Source organism: Hippopotamus amphibius, chromosome 16, assembly GCF_030028045.1.
Source record: "Hippopotamus amphibius kiboko isolate mHipAmp2 chromosome 16, mHipAmp2.hap2, whole genome shotgun sequence".
NCBI classification, from domain to species: Eukaryota; Metazoa; Chordata; class Mammalia; order Artiodactyla; family Hippopotamidae; genus Hippopotamus; species Hippopotamus amphibius.
In genome coordinates, this window is record NC_080201.1 from 48883825 (window position 1) to 48905169 (window position 21345).

A 21345-nucleotide genomic window follows, 5' to 3' on the forward strand; every position below is an offset into this window, starting at 1 on the left:
TACACAGGGCACAAATACCAGAAGGTGATCATTGGTAACCTAAGCAGTGATTGTCTGTCACGCTTAGCACAAGCCAAGTGTTCAGTGACAGATAGTAGACGGCAGCAAAAAAAAAATGTATCATCATAAATAGTAGGTGAATACAGAATCATAGGATTGGAGAAGACTTTATAAATGTTGTGCATCCTAAATGTTGTGCATTTAAATCTGATATATCCATAAAATACAATGTCATGTGCTGAAAATTATGTGGATTTGTAAAAAAGAATACTATGATAAGATCTGACATAATGAAACATTTAATACTTAAGAGGATTCTCAATTTTATATAAACCCTATTTTCTAAAATTGAGACTTGATACTACATTTAAAAAATAACGGATTAAATTTTCTTTTCTCTAAAAAGCAAACATTTTCCTTGACAACTCATGTTTACTGAAAATTTATGCGACAGATACCAATCAAACGTTATGCTTGTGTTTATTTTTTAATTTAATAACCAAATATTATTATTTTATCTATTGTCAAATGGCTCAGATGCTTAAGAAAAAGACTTAATCAAGGGAGGGAGGGAATATGGGGATATGTGTATAAAAACAGATGATTGAACTTGGTGTACCCCCCCCCAAAATAATAAATAAATAAATAAAATAAAAATAAAAATTAAAAAAAAAAAGAAAGAAAAAGACTTAAGGAAATTTTATGTATTCTGGCAGACTTCTTAAAAAATATGCATATGTTCTGCTTCAGTCCCCTCCTGTATTCTAGATTTTTAGCCTATGTACTTGCTATATTGCTCTCTTCCTACAGTGCGGTCCTTATCTTCTCTCCTTCTATCTTCAAAATATCCCTTTAATTTGCCCATTAATACATAGGTTTGCCATTTCAGAGATCTATGACATTTGGGGATGTGGCCATAGACTTCTCTCAGCAAGAGTGAGAATCTCTCGACCCTGTTCAGAAGAACTTGTACTGGGATGTGATGATGGAGAACTGTGGTAACTTGGTCTCACTGGCTATATTTATCAGCCTCAGGTGATTTAGAATAATTTAGAATCAGCTCTTTAAGATATATATATATTTTTTCCCACCATGGTTTTCAGGGCTGCTTTTAGGAAACTAGTTACACTTCCTTGTTCTTTTTTCCCAAAGAAGTGGTTTGAGCTTTGTCAGGTTGGAAATCACGTCTCTGTTAAATATTTTTATCTCCCCTGTCCATTCGTACCTCCTCTATTCTTACTTACAGTTGCCTCTCTTCCTTTATGAATAGGGTCTAGTTTAGAATTCTCTGGCATTTATTATATAACCATTGTCAAAGAATCCAGGTTTCCTGTTTATTTATGCTCTGAATTCCTATAGATATTCCATTTTATTATCTGATCCACTTGCACAGAGATCGGCCTGATACAGGGTCCTGAATTGCTCTAATTGCTCTAAAAGAGCCCCTAAAATTTATATAAAATTTCTGTGGATTAGATAAATGGAATTCATTGAAAACTAAAGAATACACATTCTATTTTGGAGAAAAATTTTCTGTTTTGTGGTTGAAAATTATAATCAGTGAATGTTACATTTAAATGGAATTGATATCCTATAGATAGCTCTTCTTGTGTACTCTTTGTAAAACAACAGTATCGGTGATAATGTTGATAGCTAACGTTGTACTTAGTATTTAATAGGCAAAGCTCTAAGCACTTTATATACCTACATGAATGTATGTATATACACATACACACATATATATACACACACACATATATATATCAACTTGTTTACTCCTCCTAACAGCCTTATTATTCCCATTTTATAAATGAGAATACTGAGGCACTGTGGGTTTAAGTGACTTTCCCAAGGTCAGACATAACTGGAAGGTGGCAAGGGCAGGAATTGAACTAAGGCTCAGGATCTGTATTTTCAACTATGGTGTTATATATGCTTTCAAGAAAAAGAGGATATATGAGTGTGTGTGTGTGTGTGTGTGTGTGTGTGTGTGTGTATAATTTCTTTTTTTAAACTTACCCTACCTAACTGACTTCTTGTTCTTTCATTCTCTTACCCTCTCTTCTGGAAAGTCTTATCCATATTATTTTGGCCTTTAATTCATTGTTGTTGTTGTTGTTATTATTATTATTATTATTTTAAGTGAGCAATGTTTTCTTCTACATTGTGTGGCATTTTTTTCTTTGAAGCAGGATGTTCCATTTCTAAGCCAGATGTGATTACATTATTGGAGCAAGGAAAAGATCCGTGGATGGTTGTGAGAGAAGAAACAAGAAGATGGTGTACAGGTAAGTATGAGCAGGTCAAATTATGGAAATACATCTTTGTAAGTTAAAGCCCAGTGGTCAAGGAGACATACACTTGAAATGTTGACTGGAAAGCTTCATTCACATTGGAGAAAATACCTGTGATCTAAAGTGGAAATAAATACACTGCATGAGCTAGCTACCCAATGAATTTTATCTTCACTTCACTAACCACTTCCTTTGTGATTCTTCTTATATTTTCCTTCCAGTTCAATGATGGGCACTGTCCTTCCTTATGCACCTTTTAATATGTATTTTGGACTCAGATATTTTCCATATCCTCTTGTGTGGCTTCATTACCTAAAAATATATTCATTACTATATCTGGCTAATAAATGGAGTTTGTATTATATTAGGGAAAACATACAATAAACATGTAAACAAATAAGTAGATAAATAACATCACGTAGTGAAATATAGATGAAGGAAACTACCAAGGATAAGGCACATTTAGATAATGAGGTGAGATGGTCAGGAACCCTTTTCTGACGAAGTGATATTTGAGCTGAGATGTGGAGGACCCAGGCCATTTGAGTATATGAGGAAGCGCATTCCAAGAAGGGTAAACAACAAATGCAAAGGCCTGAAAGTGAACATGAGTGTTGTGTGTTAAGGAGTAGGAGGCAGATCAGAGCAGAGTTATTGAGGGATAACTAACAAAACAGAAAGTAATTATATTATCGGGGTTCAGGTCACATAAGGTGTTATTAAGAAGAATTAAAATTGTTTTCTAAGATTATTGAAAAGCCATGATGTGACTAAAATTTTAATATATATATTTTTATAATTTTTTTCAAAAATTAAATCTTATTATTTATGAGACTTAGAAGTATAGGTAAAATAAATATAAATTGATTAGTTATTCACTTTCTCTTACATACTTTTTACATACTTAAAATTTTTTACTAAAAAGATTTTTGTCCTAATATTAATATATTGGAGTTTTTCTTATTTCTTTCTAGGTTAATATTCTGAAATTATCTTTTCTTTTATCTCTACTATGTTCCTGAGGTCTATCATTTCATTTCTGAGTTTTTCTAATTCTGATTTATGTTGTTCTTTCATTTCTTATAGCTTTTTAAAAAATTCAGAACACTTGATATTAAGATGGCAATACTATCCCAGATTCCATTGGCATATTGACATCTTGATCTTGAGTTTATGTGGATATGCAAGGGATCCAGAATAGTCAAAAAATCTTGAAAGAGAAGAAACTAGGATTTACACTTTCCAATTTCAAAACTTACTACATACCCAAACTTATAGGGTGCGTTGAAAGCAGTGCAGAGACTTTCCTGGTGGTGCAGTGGTTAAGAATCTGCCTGCCAATGCAGGGGACATGGGTTTGATCCCTGGCCCAGGAAGATCCCACATGCCGTGAAGCAACTACGCCTGTGTGCTACAACTACTGAGCCAACTACTGAGCCTGCACTCTAGAGCCTGTGTGCCACAACTACTGAGGCTGTGCTCTAGAGCCCGTTAGCCGCAACTATTGGGACCCCATGCCACAACTACCGAAGCTCATTCGCCTACAGCCTGTGCTCTGCGTTGAGAAGCCACTGCAATGAGAAGCTCATGTTCCGCTCGCTGCAACTAGAGAAAGCCTGTGCACAGCAACGAAGACCCAACACAGCCAATAAATAAATAAATACATTCATTAAAAAAAGGAAAAAAAAAGCAGTGCTAAGAAGGAAGTTTATAGCTGTAAACACATTAGAATGAAAGATCTCAAATCAACCCAACTTCATACTTTGAGGAACTGAAATAAGAACAATGAACTAAGCCCAAAGAGGAGAAAAGGAAGAAAATAATAGAGTAGAGCAGAAATAAACAAGATAGAGAACAGAAAAACAATAGAGAAAAAGCAATGAAACTAAGAGTTCTTCAAAAAGATTAACCAAACTGAAAAAACTTCAGCTAGATTAAGAAAAAGTAGAGAAGACTCAACTAAAATCAGAAATGAAAGAGGGGGGTCTATGCACAATTGTACACCAACAAATTGAGTAATCTAGGTGAAATTATGAAAGCACACAACCTACAAATACTGAATCAGGAAGAAAGAGAAGATCTAAAGAGACAAACTAGTTAAGAGATTGAATCAGTAATCATAAACCTACCGACAAAAGAGTAGCCTTGGAGCCAGTGGCTTCACTGGTGAATTTTACTAAACATTTAAAGAAAAATTAACACCAATTCCCCTCAAACTCTTAACAAAAAATTGAAGAGGAAGGAACATTCCTAAACTTTTCTATGAGGGCATTAAGTTACCAAAGCCAGACAAACAGTGCAAGAAGAGAAAACTAGATCAATATTCCTGATGCCGATTGAGGCAAAAATCCTTAACAAAGTAGTAGCAAACTGAATTCAACAGCTCATGCAAAGGATTATACACCATGACTAAATGAAATTTATTTCCAGAATGTAAGGATCATACAACATGTAAAAATCAAGCAATGTAATATGCCACATTAACAAAGTAAAGAAAAAAAATGGCCGTTTCAATTGATGCAGAAAAGGCATTCGACAAAATTTATTACCCCTTCATGACAAAAACATTCAAGAAACTAGAAATAGAAGGAAACTACCTCAACATAGTAAAGGCCATATATGAAAAGTACACAACTAATGTAATACTAAATGGTGAAAGACTGAAAGCACTAATTTTGCTACATTCCATAAGTTCTGGTATGTTCTGTTATTTATTTGTCTTAAGATATTTTCTAATTTCCCTGTAATTTCTACTTTGACTCATTGGTTATTTACATGTATGTTGTTTAATTTCCACATATTTGCGTATTTTCTAGTTTTCCTTCTGCTGTTGATTTCTAATTTCATTCCTTTGTGATTAGAAAAGATACTCTCTATGATTTCAGTCATTTACAATTTATTAATACTTGTTCTGTGATCTAATGTGGTCTGTCTTAGAGAATGTTCTGTGTGCACTTGAGAAGAACGTATATCCTGCTGTATGTCTGAGAGGTCCATTTTTTCTAGAGTGTTGTTCAAGTCTTCTATTTCCTTGTTGATCTTCTGTCTGGCTGTTCTATCCATTATTGGAGGAAGGGTATTGAAGCCTCCCATTAAAATTGTATTGCTGTGTATTTCTGCCTTTACTTCTGTCATATATTTTGGGTTTTTTTTTTTGGTTTTTTTCCTAATAAATTTATTTATTTATTTATTGGCTGTGTTGGGTCTTCGTTGCTGCACATGGGCTTTCTCTAGTTGCAGTGAGTGGGGCCTACTCTTCACTGTGGTGCGCGGGCTCCTCATTGCCGTGGCTTCTCTTGTTGCAGAGTACAGGCTCTAGGCGTGTGGGCTTCAGTAGTTGCGGCACATGGGCTCAGTAGTTGTGGCTCACAGGCTCTAAAGCGCAGGCTCAACAATTGTGGCATACGGGCTTAGTTGCTCTGCGGTATGTGGGATATTCGTGGAGCAGAGATCAAACCCGTGTCCCTTGCATTGGCAGGCAGATTCTTAACCACTGCGCCACCTAGGAAGCCCTTCCTTCATATATTTTGGAAGTCTGATGTTGGGTGCATAAATATTTATAAGTGTTTAGCTCCTGGTGAATTGACCATTTTATTATTAAATAATGTCCTTTCTGTCTCGTGACAGTTTTTCACTTAAAGTCACCCCTACTGTCTTTTGGTTACTGTTTGCATGGAATATCTTTTTCCATCCTTTCACTTTCAGTCTGTCTGTGTCCTTAATCTAAAGTGAATCTCTTGTAATCAGCAAGTCAGTGCATCATAATTGTTTATCCATTCAGCCTATCTATGTCTTATTATTGGAGAATTTAATCCATTTACATTTAAATTGCTGATAGGAAAGTATTTATTATTGCCATTTTGTTACTGATATTCTCTATATTTTGCGGATTTTTTGACCCTTGTTTCCTCTCTTACTGCCTTCCTTTGTGTTTTGTTGATTTTTTTGTAGCGACATGCTTTGATTCCCCTCTCGTTTCCTTTTGTGTATATTCTGTAGATATTTTCTTTGTGGTTACCATTTTGGTTACGTAAAATATCTTAAAGTTATAACAATCTGTTTTAAACTGATAAAAATTTATCTTTAATCACATACAAAAACTCTACTTCTTTACAACTCTACCCTTGCCCTTTATATTATTTATGTCATAAATTATATCTTTCTATATTTTATACCTAGTAACATAGATTAGTGGGTTTTTTTAAATGGTTTGTGTGGCTTTTTGATGTTCTTTTGTTTTATCTTGAAGAACTCCCTTTAGCATTTCCTTTGGGTCAAGTCTAGTGGTAATGAATTCCTTCAGCTTTTGTTTATCTGGGAAGGCACTGATTTCTCCATTTCTGAAGGACAGTTTTTCCAGATATAGTATGCTTGGTTGATAGTTTTTTTCTTTTCTTTCAGCACTTTGAGTATGTTGTCCCATTTTCTTCTGACCTGCAAAGTTTCTGCTGAAGAATACACTGGTAATCTTAAGGAAGCTCACTTGCTTTGATAAGTTCCTTTTCTCTTGCTGATTTCATTTTCTTTCTTTGAGTTTCAACAGTTTTGTATAATACACATTATAAATGTGTCTTGATGTGGGTCTCTTGAATTTTCCTAATTGGAGTTCATTGAACTTTTTGAATTTGTATATACATTTCTTTACTCATATTTTGAAATTTTTCAGCCATTATTTCTCTAAATAATCTCTCTGGCCCTTTTGTTCTTCTCCTTCTGGGACTCCACAATGTTTATATTGGTCCTTTTGATATTCTCCTATAGTGCCTTTGGCATGCTTCATTCTCTTTTCTTTTTTGCTTGATGATTTCAAGTGACCGCTCTTTGTTTTGCCTAATGAAATCTGCAATTGAACACCTCTAGTGAATTTCTTAATGAAGTTATTGTATTTCTCAGTTCCAGAATTTCTGTTTGGTTCTTTCTTATAATTTCTTTTTATTTTTTTCCCCAGATCTTTGTTGGGGTATGATTGCTTTACATGGTTGTGCCAGTTTCTGCTGTAAAACAAAGTGAATCAGCTATACCTACACATATATTCCCATATCCCCTCTTTCTTGAGCTTCCATCCCACCCTCCCTATCCCACCCCTCTAGGTCATCACCCATTGAGTTGATCTCCCTGTGCTATGTAGCAGCTTCCCACTAGCTATCTGTTTTACATTTGGTAGTGTGTATGTGTCAATGCTACTCTCTCACTTCATCTCAGCTTCCCCTCCCCCCTTCTTATAATTTCTCTCTCTGTTGATATTCTTATTGTCTTCATGTATTGTTTTGCTGAATAGCTGTGATCTTTTAGCTTGTTTAACATCTTTAAAACATCATTTTAAATTCTTTTTCAGGAACTTTGTAGATCTGCTTTTCTTTAGAGTGGGTTTCTGGAGCTTTGTTTTGATCCTTTGATTGGACTGTATTTCCCTGTTTCTCTGTATCCCTTGTGATTTTTCTTTTCTTTTTTTAAATAAATTTTATTTATTTATTTATGTATTTGTGTATTGACTGCATTGGGTCTTTGTTGCTACGCATGGGCTTTCTCTAGTTGCAGCGAACAGGGGCTACTCTTCGTTGTGGTGTGTGGCCTCCTCATTGCAGTGGCTTCTTTTGTTGTGGAGCACGGGCTCTAGATGTGCAGGCTTCATTAGTTGTGGCACATGGGCTCAATAGTTGGGGCTCGCGGACTCTACAGCACAGGCTCAGTAGTTGTGGCGCTTGGGCTTCGTTGCTCTGCGGCATGTGGGATCATCCTGGAGCAGGGCTCGAACCTGTGTCCCCTGCATTGGCAGGTGGATTGTTAACCACTGCACCACGAAGGAAGTCCCCCTTGTGATTTTTCATTGAGATTTTGGCTTTGTGGAAACAGCCACCTCTCCCAGTCTTTACAGACTGGCTTACTGCCTTCACCAGTAAGCCCAGCCAGGGGTTCTGGAACCGTTCAAACCTTTTCTTGGGATGCATCTTCTTTGGGGTTGTGTGTATGCCTTTATTTTAGTATAAATGGCTGCTTTTAACTATCTTAATTTCCTGTTTCTTCTGAGGACCTTTCAGTTTCTGTTGTATTCCTCTACCCTAAATCTTTTGCTTCTCTTGGTGCCTGCCTGTGGAAATGCCTGCCTGTGGAAATGCTATCCTCTGCTGCTCTAACACACTGCAGTGCTCATCTGTGTTTTCAGTGGCTTCCAATCTGATATACAAACTATGCCACCATTCCCATCAGCAGCCCCAGCCAGATGAGGCAGAAGCCAGTCCCTTGGGCAGCCCCCAGAGAAGTCAGGATGTTGGACATAAATTCCACTTTTTTCCTGTCCTGAGGAAGGAGCCAGAAATTAGGAGTAGGCATTCTCCCCATTCCACCTCATTAGCCTGGGTGGCAAGAGGGGCTAGGGCAAGAAAACTGTCACCAACTTTTAACCTTCTTGGCTGTCTCTTTTCTTGTTTATGTGCTTATCTGGGTGCTGGAGCCCCTTCCCTAGTTTTTAAAGTTTTCACAAAGGTATTTTGGTACATATAATGCTGTTAATTCAGTGTCTTTTGGGGGAGAAGGTGGGGCTATTATCTTCCTAGTCCGCTATCTTCCTAATGTCCTATCTTCCTTTGCTTTAGGTCTTCTGTTTCCCATTTCCTGCCTTGTACTGGAGTATTTAAGTATTTCTTTAGTATTCATTTTAGTTTTTCTATTGGCATTTTGGCTATTTCTCTTTGAAAATTTGTTTTAGTGTATGTTATAGGGGTTACAATATACAATATACCTAAGCTTTCACAGTCAATTTTTACAAATATTGTAGCATTTCTTGTCAAATGAAGAAACTTTGTATCTTCAATACATTTATACTTACCTTTCCCTTTGTGATGTGTTGTGTTTCCCTTTGTGTCGTGTTTATCACATTTAACATATATTGAAAATACCACCAGACTGTTACAAGCTTTGCTTTCAAGAGTCAGATATGTCTGAAATAACTTAATAGAGGAATAAATGATCTTATATATTTACCTAGTATTTACCTTTCATGATGCCATCTTTCATTCCTGAAGAATATTCAGTGTTCTGTCTTGTATTATATAATTTTCCATCAGCCTAAATAACTTCCTTTAGTAGTTTTTTTTTTCAGTCAGACATTTTTTTTGCCTCAGTCTGTCTCCTTTCCTTTTCAGATTCTAATCACATCTTTAGATATAGTACCACAAGTCCTTGAAGCTCTATTGTAAAAATTTTTAACCTGTACTATTTATGAGTTTCAACTTAATAACTGCTATACGTCGATCATATTTACCTTTTCCTCTGTCATTTTCATTCTGCTATAAGTTCATCCATCAATTTTAGAAATTATGTATTTCAGTTCTACAGTTTTAATTTTTTCCTTTATGTGGTTTCTTTTTCTCTGCTTTTATTTCTTATCAATAATTTCAAATGTGTAGGTTTTTTAAAATTTTTTGATCTCTTAGAATATTGCTAAAATAAGTGCTTTTATATCTTTGGCTGATAATTACAACATCTGGGTTGTCTCAGCATCTTTGGTTTATCTTTTACCTTGAGAGGGGATCACTTTTTTTGTTCTTTCTACAATTCATAATTTTAGATTGTTTCGTGGACGTTGTGAGTGCTATGTTGTCTTGGTATGTTTACATGTTGATATTTTAATTTTAGCAAGTAATTGAAGCAATAAAACTCAGACTACACGTTTTGTCCTGCTGTTTATGGGAAGTAGTGTAATTCTCTGGTTCCCTAAGGCTTTGCTGTACTGGTTTGTGTCCTTCTCATGCGTATGTGATTCATGTTTAGGCTAAGATTTGTACTTGTTTCCACCCAAAATGAGGAAATCTCCTTCTCCAAACATTTTCTTTCTAGGGTTCCTCTATCACTTTCCAGTTTGGCAGTGTTCCTTGCCATGATTCTTGTAGTAGGAAATATGTTGGGGCTTTTGCAGCTCATTTTTGCCCCAGTATACATGGGGCCTGTCCATCTGGCAAGGCTATGAGCAATAGAGAAGATGGCAAGAAAGTCAGCCTAGTGTAGGTCATTTTTTAAGGTTTTCACCCCCTTCCACAGTCTCTTTTTTTTAATTAAATAATTAATTTATTTATTTATTTTATTGGCTGCCTGGGCTTTCGTTGCTGCACATGGGCTTTCTCTAGTTGCTGAGAGCAGGGGCTACTCTTCATTGTGGTGTGCAGGTTCTTCATTGCGGTGGCTTCTTGTCCCAAAGCACGGGCTCTAGGCATGTGGGCTTCAATAGTTGTGGCACATGGGCTCAATAGTTGTGGCCGACGGTCTCTAGAGCACAGGTTCAACAATTGTGGTGTATGGGCTTAGTTGCTCCGAACTCGTGTCCCCAGCATTGGCAGGTAGATTCTCAACCACTGCGCCACCTAGGAAGTCCTCACAATCTCCTCTTTGTTTGCTCTAAATCAGATGTTTGATTTCTTTATTTTGTCATTTTTAATTGATAACAGTCAGAGAGGGAGAGGGGTTTACATCACCATGGTGGTACTAGAACTTCTTCAATTAAGGAGTTATTTAATGGTGAAAATGATTTTTTTTCATGTATTTTTTTCTTGTAACATTGTGTACTCATTGCTTTTTATTATATTGTTACTATTTGTCACAATCATTTTTATGCTGCTGTTTTTATAGTTTTGGCCAGTCTCACTTCTGTTAAGTCTTTGATGGCAACTGATACAGGAAAGAGTATATTAAATCACTCTAGTAAAGTGTGATAAGTGAGTTATGGAGACAGTGTCAGTAACTGTTACAAACTGTATAGCTGATTTTAGAGTTATCTAAAGTAGTCATCTCTAATGAGTGATATTTTTTATTTAAAAGAATGTACTATAGAATATTCACTGTTCTTTGTCAAGGAAAACAAGGAAAACAAAATGTTTTTCTCATTTCTTTTAGATATGAAGTTAAGATGAAAAAATCAGGTATGAAAATGTACACATTTATAAAAAATGTTCATCTCTTACTCTACATCAGAAAATTCATACTGGTGAGAAACACTATGAATATAAGCAATGTGGAAAGGCCTTTTAATCATGCATCCAACTTTCAGCAACATCAGAATTCATACTGGTGAAAAACCCTATGAATGTCTTGAATGTAGGATAACCTTTAGTCGTGGTATAGATCTTAGAGTACATCATAGAATTCATACTGGGGAGAAACCCTACAAATGTAAGGAATGTGGGAAGGCCTTTAGTCATGCCTCAAATCTTGTTCAACATGAGAGAATTCATTCTGGGGATAAGCCCTGTAAATGTAAGGAATGTGGAATGACATTCAATCATGGCTATTCACTCATTCCACATCAGCGAGTACATATTGTCATGAAACCCTATGAACGTAATGAATGTGGGAAGGCCTTTAGTCATGCTTCAGCACTTATTCAACATGAGAGAATTCATACGGAGAAACCCTATAAGCGTAAAGAATGTGGGAAGGTCTTTATTCATGGTGGAAGTCTAAGAATGCATCACAGTTCATACTGATGAGAAACCCTTTGAATGTAAAGAACGTGGGAAGGCCTTTAGTGGCACCTCAGACCTTATGAGGCATGAGAGAATTCATACCGGTGAGAAACCATATGAGTGTAAAGAATGTTGGAAGGCCTTTAGTCGTGTTGACAGCCTTAGAATGGTGAGAATTCTAAGAATTCTTACACTGGTGAGAAACCTCATCAGTGTAGAGTGTGGGAAGGCTTTTAATAGTGACCATCAACTAATTGTACATCATAGATTTCATACTGGTGAGAAATCCTATGAACGTAAGGCATGTGGGAAGGCCTTTAGTGTGTATGGATGACTTATTCAACATCAGAGTATTCACTGTGGTGAAAGACCTTTTGAATGTAACAAATGCAGGAAGTCCTTTAGACTTAGTTCAAGCCTTTAAGTACATCAGAAAATTCATACTGGAGAGAAACCTTATGAATGTAAGGACTGTAGAAAAGCATATTTATGCAGTAGAGAATGTATAGTATGTCAATGCATTTATAACACTGAGAAAAATTTTGAATGAAAACAACGTGGGAAGGCTTTTAGATATGGTTCAGTTCTTATAAGGCATTAAATAATTTATACTGGTGAGAACCCCTCAGGATGTAAATAATGTTTCACATTTTTTAGTCGTGACCCAAATGTTGTTCAGATTCAGAAATTTATAGTGTATTTTTATCTAACATAACGAAGGCCTTTACTAGCATTTCTCTATTTATGGTTTATGAGAATATTCATAATTGAGGAGAATTCACAGAATGTGGAAATACCCTTGTTTTTTATGTTTATTTATAAAAGCTCTATAGCCCTAGTCAATTACTGTTACATTTGAAAAAACTAATACCACAGAAAACCCCTGTTGACCTAACAAATGTGAAAAAACCATCATGATTGCCATTTGATTCTTTACAGCCTGCATGCAAGATCTCTATCCCTGTGGGAGTCATTTGTAAATGATGATAATAGTACCTATATTATAGTGCTGTTATTGGAATATAAAAAACTTGGAAAGCTATCTTAAACAGTGTTTATTCGGTAAGTATTAGATACTAGTTTTAGTATTATTTTTATTATTATTAGTGAATTATAAGATCAAGTCTATAGGTGTAATGAATTTTGGAAAGCTTTGTGTGCCTTGTTGAGTTTTAAATAATTTTTTCTGGACAAACTTAAATAAAATGTAAAAATCATGAGAGGATTTAAATTAGGAGTTTTATTGGAGCATTGCCAGGTTCATTTGTTTAAGTACTGTCTATGGTTGCTTTGGTACTTCTTTGGAAGAGTTAAATAGTTGCAATAGGCTGTATGACCCACAGTCCCTAAAATATTTACTGTCTGGTTCATTACAAAAAATTGCCAATTCCTGTTTTAGAACAGCACCCCTACCATGTTTTCCTTACTTTGGGTTTTTGAAAAGTACAGGAAAATTACCTTACAAAATGTCACATGTTCTGGGTTTTTAAAATTGCTTTCTTGTAGGTCCATTTGTCCTATTCTTCTATCTCTAATAGTTCCAGTAAATTTGGAGTTAAATGAAGAGGTTTAATTGAGTTGATGTTGTGTACATTAAAAAAGCATTTTCCGACTGTTAATGGTGCTAGATTGGTTATAGTGGAGACTGCTAGATCTCTCCATTGTAGAGATTCATTTTACAGTTATTAATCTATGTGGTAATATTTTATCACCTCCTTTTGCAAATTGATAATCTCATGTATAAGTCCTGAATCAATTAGAAAATTAAAATTGAAATTATTTAGAAAGGAACAATAATGAAATGCCTATATACCAGCTTTGGGATGTTGCCATTCGTCTACTCAGTGGAAATTTAATACTCTTCAATGCATGCATGAAATAAAAAATGAAGACCAGAACTTTCTGTTCACTGCTTTTTCCCCAGAACTATTCAGTCCCCTTACTTAATAGGCGTTGATAAAATTGATAAAATGATGAATAAGAATTTGACCTACAAAGCTAGAAATGTCCTAAACCAATATAGGAAGCAATTAATACAACTGAAATTATTAGCACTTATTTGTTATTAACCAAAATGATACTCTAAAGGTTTTGGGTTTTTTTTTCCGTGAAAAGCAATGAATACATCTAGAAATAGAGTTTAGTAATTTAGAAATGAAACAGTAATCTTGAAACAGTGTTTTTTAACTTAAAAAATTTTCTATTAAAAGTATATTAACATCAAATAAATGGTGGTGAATCTGGTCAATCTGTTCTAATTGTATTTGTCTGCTTGGGTTACCATAACAAAATCATAGACCGGGTGACTAAAAACAACAGAAACTTATTTTCTCACAGTTCTGGAAGCTAGAAATCCATAATCAAGGTGACACCCAACTCTGTTTCTGGTGAGAACTCTCTCTTTGGGTTGCAGATGGCCACCTTGTCACTGTGTCCTCACATGGCACAGAGAACAAGCACTCTGGTTTCTCCTCCCCACCTCCAAATGTTTTAATTGAAATATAGTTGGCATACAATATTATGTTAGTTTCAGGTATGGTACATAGTGATTTGATATTTGTGTACATTATGAAGTAGTCACCACAATAAGTCTAGTAACCATCTCTCCCCATACAAAGTTACTGTATGGTTGTATTGTTGACCATATTCTTTATGCTATATATTACATCCTATGTAACTGGAGGTTTGTTGCTCTTAATCTCCATATCCTATTTCACACCCCCCACTCCCACTCCCCTCTGGCAACCACCTGTTTCTTCTCTGTGTTTATGAGTCTGTTTTCATTTCGTTACATTTGTTTGTTTTTTAGATTCCACATATAAGTGAGATCGTATGGTATTTGTCTTCTTCTCTGTCTTTCACTTCGCATAATACTCTATAGATCCATCCATGTTGTCACAAATGGCAAGATTTCATTTTTTTCTGGCTGGATAATATTCTTCGTATATGCATATATACCACATCTTCTTTATCCATTCATCTATTGATGGACACTTAGGTTGCTTCCATATCTTGGCTATTTTAAGTAATGCTGCAATGAACATTGCGGCGGGGGGGGGGGGATGTCTATATCTATATCAATCTATCTATCTATCCATCTATCTATCTATATATCTTTTTGAATTGGTATTTTTGTTTCCTTAGGATAAATACCCAGAAGTGAAATTGCTGAATCATATGGCAGTCCTATTTTTAATTTTTTTGAGGAACCTCTATACTGTCTTCCATAGTGGTTGTACCAATTTACAGTCCCACCAAGAATGCTGAAGGGTTCCCTTTTCTCCACATCCTCACCAACACTTGTTATTTGCTGTCTTTTTGATGATAGTGGTGTCTCTTCTTTTATGGGCATTATTCCCATTATGAGGGCCCCACCCTCATAACCTCATCTAACCTTAATTACCTCTGATCTGATAGGCTCCATCTCTAGATACTATCACATTGAGGGTAAGAGCTTTAGCATGTAAATTTGGGGGTGAGTGGCACAAACATTCTGTCCATAACACTAATACTTGAAAAATATAAGTATAGTGTATTTGCAAAAGTAAAATCACTATTTCACCTGATGTGTTGCTTTTAAAATCATGATAACTGATCATCCCTTAAAGTTCTTTTCCTGTGAAGTAAGAAATAGGGCAGAGCTTTGAGGTGGGTAGACATGAAGTACAGAAGTCCTTGGGAGCATACATATGTTCATCAAAAGTGTTGAACTAAAATGCCCATCAGCAGTAGGATGGGGAAATTTTGGTATATTTATACAGTAGAATAATATACAGCAATGAGATTGAATCCTTTAAAACAACAGTCAGCAATATGTATGAGTCCTCCAAGGAATGTTGAGCAAAAGAAACCAGGCACAAAAGACTATGTAATATATAATTCTAATTGTATATTCTGACAGCACTGATTAGGAAACTAATTTATGGTCTAAGAAATCTAGATAGTGGTTTCCTTCAAAGGTAGTAAGTGAAGGAGATCATGAAATAGGATTTTGAGGGTGCTGGTAGTGATGTTACTCTTAATCTGCGTGCTGGTTACAAAGGATTGTTTATCTTAGGAAACTTCATTGTACTGTTCCTTTCTATATGCATATTGGCAGAGATAATGTGCCATGGGCCCTTAGCACTTTTGTACATTATTCCTGAGTCTTATTGCCTGAATTGTGTTCACCGTCCAAAAAAAAAAAAAATCTTGTTGAAGCCCTAACCGCTAGTACCTCAGAATATGACTGCATTTGGAGATAGGACTTTTAAAAGAGGGGACTGAGTTGAAATAAGGCCCTTAGGATGGGGCCTAGGCCAATCTGACTGGTATCCTTGTGAAAAAAGGAGACTTGGACACATAGAGACCACATGAACACAAAGCAAGCCAGGGAGAGAGGCCTCAGAAGAAATCAAACATGCCAACACTTTGATCTTGGACTTCTAATATCCAGAACTGTGAGAAAATAAATTTCTGGTTGTTTAAGCCACCCAGTCTGGTATTTTGTTATGGCAGTGCTAGCAAAGTAATACGCTGGGTATACCAAAAACACAAGTTCCTGACTACTCTTTACCTACGACATGTCTCAGGGTTGTGCTTGCAGCGAGCAAATTTGATGGATGAGGAAATGTCTCACCCCAGACAAAGAGAAGACTTGCATTTGCACAGCAAAGGAAACCATAATCAAAATGAAAAGACAACCTATGGACTGGGAGAAAATATTTGCAAACAATGTGACTGACAAGGGCATAATTTCCAATATATATAGACAGCTCATACAACTCAATATAAAAAAAAAAGTCAAAAAATGGGCAGAAGACGTAAGTAAACATTTCTCCAAAGAAGACATACAGAGGGCCAACAGGCATGTGAAAAGATGCACAACATCGCTAATTATTAGAGAAATGCAAATCAAAACTGCAATGAGGTACCACCTCACACTGGTCAGAATGGCCATCATTAAAAGTCTACAGGGACTTCCCTGATGGCACAATGGTTAAGAATCTGCCTGCCTCATTGAAAGATGGAATAAACTTCCCAAAGCCTGAAAAAAAAAAAAAGAATCTGCCTGCCAATGCAGGGGACGTGGGTTTGATCCCTGGTCCGGGAAGATCCCACATGCTGCCCATGCGCCGCAGCTATTGAGCCTGCCCACCGCAGCTACTGAAGCCTGCGTGCCTAGAGCCTGTGCTGCACAACAGGAGAAGCCACTGCAATGAGAAGCCCATGCAGTGCAACAAAGAGTAGCCCCCGCTTGGCGCAGCTAGAGAAAGTCCATATGCATCAACGAAGACCCAATGCAGCCAATAAATAAATTTATTTTAAAAAGTATACAAATAAATGCTGGAGAGAGTGTGGAGAAAAGGGAACTCTCCTACACTGTTGGTAGCAATATAAGTTGGTGCAGCTACTATGGAAAACAGTATGGAAGTTCCTTAAAAAACTAAAAATGGAGTTACTATATGATCCAGCAATCCCACTCCTGGGCATGTATCTGGAAAAGATGAAAACTCTAATTCCAAAAGATACATACACTCCAATGTTCATAGCAGCACTATTCACGATAGCCAAGACATGGAAGCAACCTCAGCATCTATCAACAGGTAAATGAATAAAGAAGATGTGGTACACACACACACACACACACACACACGCGCACACACACACAGTGAAATATTACTCAGCCATAAAAAAGAATGAAATATGGCCAATTGCAGCAACATGGATGGGACCTAGAGATTATCATTCTAACTGAAATAAATCAGACAAAGACAAATATTATATGATATTACTTATATGTAGACTCTAAATACAAAGGAACTTATTTACAAAACAGAAACAGACTCACAGACATAGAAAAGAAACTTATGGTACCAAAGGAAGGGGGAGGCATAAATTTAGGGATATGGGATTAACAGATACACGTCACTATACATAAAATAGACACAACATGGATTTACTGTATAGCACAGGAAACTATATTCAACATCTTATAATAACCTATAATGGAAAAAAATCTGAGGCTGTACACGCCAAACTAACACAAATTAACTATAGTTAAATAAAAGGGGGAGAGAAAAGTCTTGCTCACAGACAGCTGTAAAGTATTAAGCTACCCGGTCTTAGTGTTCCCTTCCTGTAACACAACCCGCTGCGTGTGCCGCAACCATCTAGGCTTACCCGCTCCATGCCTGTGGGACTTGGGGACATAGAGAAGCAACACAGACATGAAGCTTGTTTGGTGTGCCATGGGTAAAGTCCTTTGCTTTTGACCAGAAATCTCATGTCTTCTGCCAGCTTCCATGAAACAGTATTAGGCTAGCTTACTAGCTTGTTCATAGGGTAAAATCTCAGCCCCTTCAGAAACTTTGACAGTGCCTACTGTAAAAGGTGGTTGTTGATGTTTTTTTAATTAATTAATTATTTATTTATTTATTTAATTTATTGGCTGTGTTGGGTTTTCATTGCTGCACACAGGCTTTCTGTAGTTGCGGAAAGTGGGGGCTACTCTTTATTGCAGTGCACAGCCTTTTTTTTTAAAATTTTTTAAAATCTTTATTGGAGTATAATTGCTTTACACTATTGTGTCAGTTTCTGCTGTAAAACAAAGTGAAAGAGCCACATGTATACATATATCCCCATATCCCCTCCCTCTTGAGCCTCCTTCCCAACCTCCCTATCCTACCCCTTTAAGTCTTCACAAAGCATCAAGCTGGTCTCCCTGTGCTGTGTAGTAGCTTCCCACTAGCTGTCTATTTTACATTTGGTAGTGTGTATATGTTGATGCTACTCTCTCACTACGTCCCAGCTTCCCCTCCCCTTGGTGTCCTCAAGTCCGTTCTCTACGTCTGCATCTCTATTCCTACCCTGCCACTAGGTTCATCAGTACTATTTTCCTAGATTCCGTATATATGTGTTAGCATATGGTATTTGTTTTTCTCTTTCTGATTTGCTTCACTCTGTATGACAGCCTCTAGGTCCATCCACCTCACTACGAATAGCTCAATTTCATCCCTTTTTATGGCTGGGTAATATTCCATTGTATATATGTGGCATATCTTCTTTCTCCATTCATCTGCTGATGGACATTTAGGTTGCTTCCATGTCCTGGCTATTGTAAATAATGCTGCAATAAACATTGTGGTACATGTATCTTTTCAAATTATGGGTTTCTCCGGGTATATGCCCAGTAGTGGGATTGCTGGGTCATATGGTAGTTCTATTTTTAGTTTTTTAAGGAACCTCCATACTGTTTCCCATAGTGGCTGTACCAATTTACATTCCCACCAAAGTGCAGGAGGGTTCCCTTTTCTCCACACCCTCTCCAGCATTTATTGTTTCTAGATTTTTTGATGATGGCCATTCTGACTGGTGTGAGGTGAATACCTCATTGTGGTTTTGTTAAGATAATCACAATACAGTATGAGGAGATGGGGACTGAGATAGCACATGAAAGGGAGGGTTGTCTGTGTAAATAGGTATTGAACTTAGTCTTAAGTGTTATATAGATTTCTCAGGCAATGGAGCAGACTAGATAAGCTGATGGAATCCTTCTCCACAAAACTTCTATTAGTAATGGATACAATATAGGAGCTGTCCTCTTAAATGCATAGCTGAGGGACTTCCCTGGTTCTCCAGTGGTTAGGACCCCTTGCTTCCACTGGAGGGGGTGCACATTTGATCCCTGGTGGGGAAGATCCTGCATGCCACGTGGCGCGGCCAAAAAAAAAAGCACAGCTGAGTTCACAAAAATCTTAATGGAAAGCCTGGGGGAGGGGGTGGGACCAGAGAGAGCTAGGAGCATATGTTATGATTAACCTGGGAGGCTGGGAGATCTTCAGGTATTAGGAATTGTGGTGGACACACCCTAAAGTGACCCCTAAAGAATCACCCTCTTGTATAGTCCTCTCCTCTTGAGCACAGAATTTAAATGTTTCTAGTCAATCGAATATGGCAAAGGTAATGTGATAGTCACTTCCATTATTACATTACTTAATAAAATATTCCATCTTACCAGACTGATGTGGCAAAATCTGCTGCTGGCCTTGAAAATGTAAGTTGCCGTGTTGTAAGAGGACCTGGAAGAGGCCCATGTGGGAAAGAGCTATGGGCAGCCTCTAGGGGCTAAAAGCAGTCCCCAGGTGAAACCAGGATAAAAACAGGGCCCTCAGTCCTATACACTCAAGGAACTGAATTCTGCCAGCAACCACAAGAGCTTCAAAGAGGACCCTGAACTCCAGAAAGGAACACAGCATAGCTGGTACCCTGACTGCAGCTTTGTGAAATCCTGTGCAGAGAATGCTGCTAAGCTATATACAGACTCCTGAGCCATGAAAACTGTGGCATAATAAATGTATGTTTTTATAAGCTGCTTAGTTTGTGGTCATTTGTTATGCAGCAACAAATAACTGAAACAATAGTGAAAGAATTTATATTTTAATGTCCGTAATGTGTTAGGCTATAAATCTGAGGAATGAATGATTCAGAAAATTGGAATTAAGAGCTCTTCAGAAGACTAGTTGCTAAGATGGAATAAAATTTCTTTTCCTAGTATTTATAAATTATGAGTCTTCCTTCACTTGGGTTTTAGATATGACTTTATTTTAGCTTCAAGATATAGAAATACCAACCGGGAATAAACAAAACTTCCCAACTGGTGGAAGCCATGAGGTACAAGGCAGTGGGGGAAAAAAGCATCACTTCAATTTAAACTATTCCTCTGAGATTATCCACGGGGAAAACCTCACTTATCATGAGCTCAGTCCAAAATTAGAAAACATTCAAGAAAACAGTATAAATAAGTAAATTTATAAATAAATTTATAAACAAATTTCAGTGGATACAATAAAGAGCAGAATTTACACTCCTTCTCTCAGGAATATAACTATTGTTAAAACAGTAACCAACAGGAGGCTTCCTAGGTGATGCAGTGGTTAAGAATCTGCCTGCCAATGCAGGGGACACGGGTTCAATCCCTGCTCCAGGAAGATCCCACATGCTGTGGAGCAACTAAGTCCGTGCGCCACAACTATTAAACCTGCACTTTAGAGCCCAAGAGCCACAACTGTTGAACCTGTGTGCCACAACTACTGAAGCCCACACGCCTAAAGCCCATGCTTTGCAACAAGAGAAGCCACCTCACTGAGAAGCCCATGCGCCACAACAGAGAGTAGCCCCCGCTCACCATGAGAGAAAGCCCATGCACAACAAAGAAGACCCAATGCAGCCAAAAAAAAAAAAAAAAAGCTATCCATTAGAGAAAGAGAACTGTATTCCAGGAACTGTATTAAGCATTTCACCAAGGTAGGTATTATTATCCCCATTTTACTTTGAGGGAACCAAAAACTAAAATTAAAGAGCTAATAAATGGCAGATCAAGGACTGGAATGAGTTATTTTGAGTTCAGAGTTGGCACTCTTAACCATTACTTCACGCTATATCCCCTTGATGTAGCTGAGAACACTGAAGCTTAGAGATATTGAGGAACTTAAGTCAAGAACAAAGTTTATAAAGGGGCAAAATTATGAGTCTTCTTTGCTTCCTCTCATATTAATGCTAAATAAACAAAAGTCCATCTGTGCCAGACACTGTCCCTCCAAAATCTTTTGAGGAAA

The 21345-nt window shown here is 36.9% G+C and overlaps 1 protein-coding gene across 1 annotated transcript in view; it reads left to right on the forward strand.

Annotated features, from left to right (window-relative positions):
* Positions 1–12304, forward strand: part of LOC130838893 (zinc finger protein 607-like) — a 46131-nt gene extending 33827 nt beyond the window's left edge. Inside the window, 5 exon segments of the mRNA XM_057712616.1 lie at positions 11386–11596; position 11705; positions 11761–11880; positions 11968–12073; positions 12161–12304. Coding sequence (XP_057568599.1) covers positions 11386–11596; position 11705; positions 11761–11880; positions 11968–12073; positions 12161–12299 — 577 coding nt within the window. The 3' untranslated portion in view covers positions 12300–12304.
* Positions 12305–21345: the final 9041 nt, after the last annotated feature.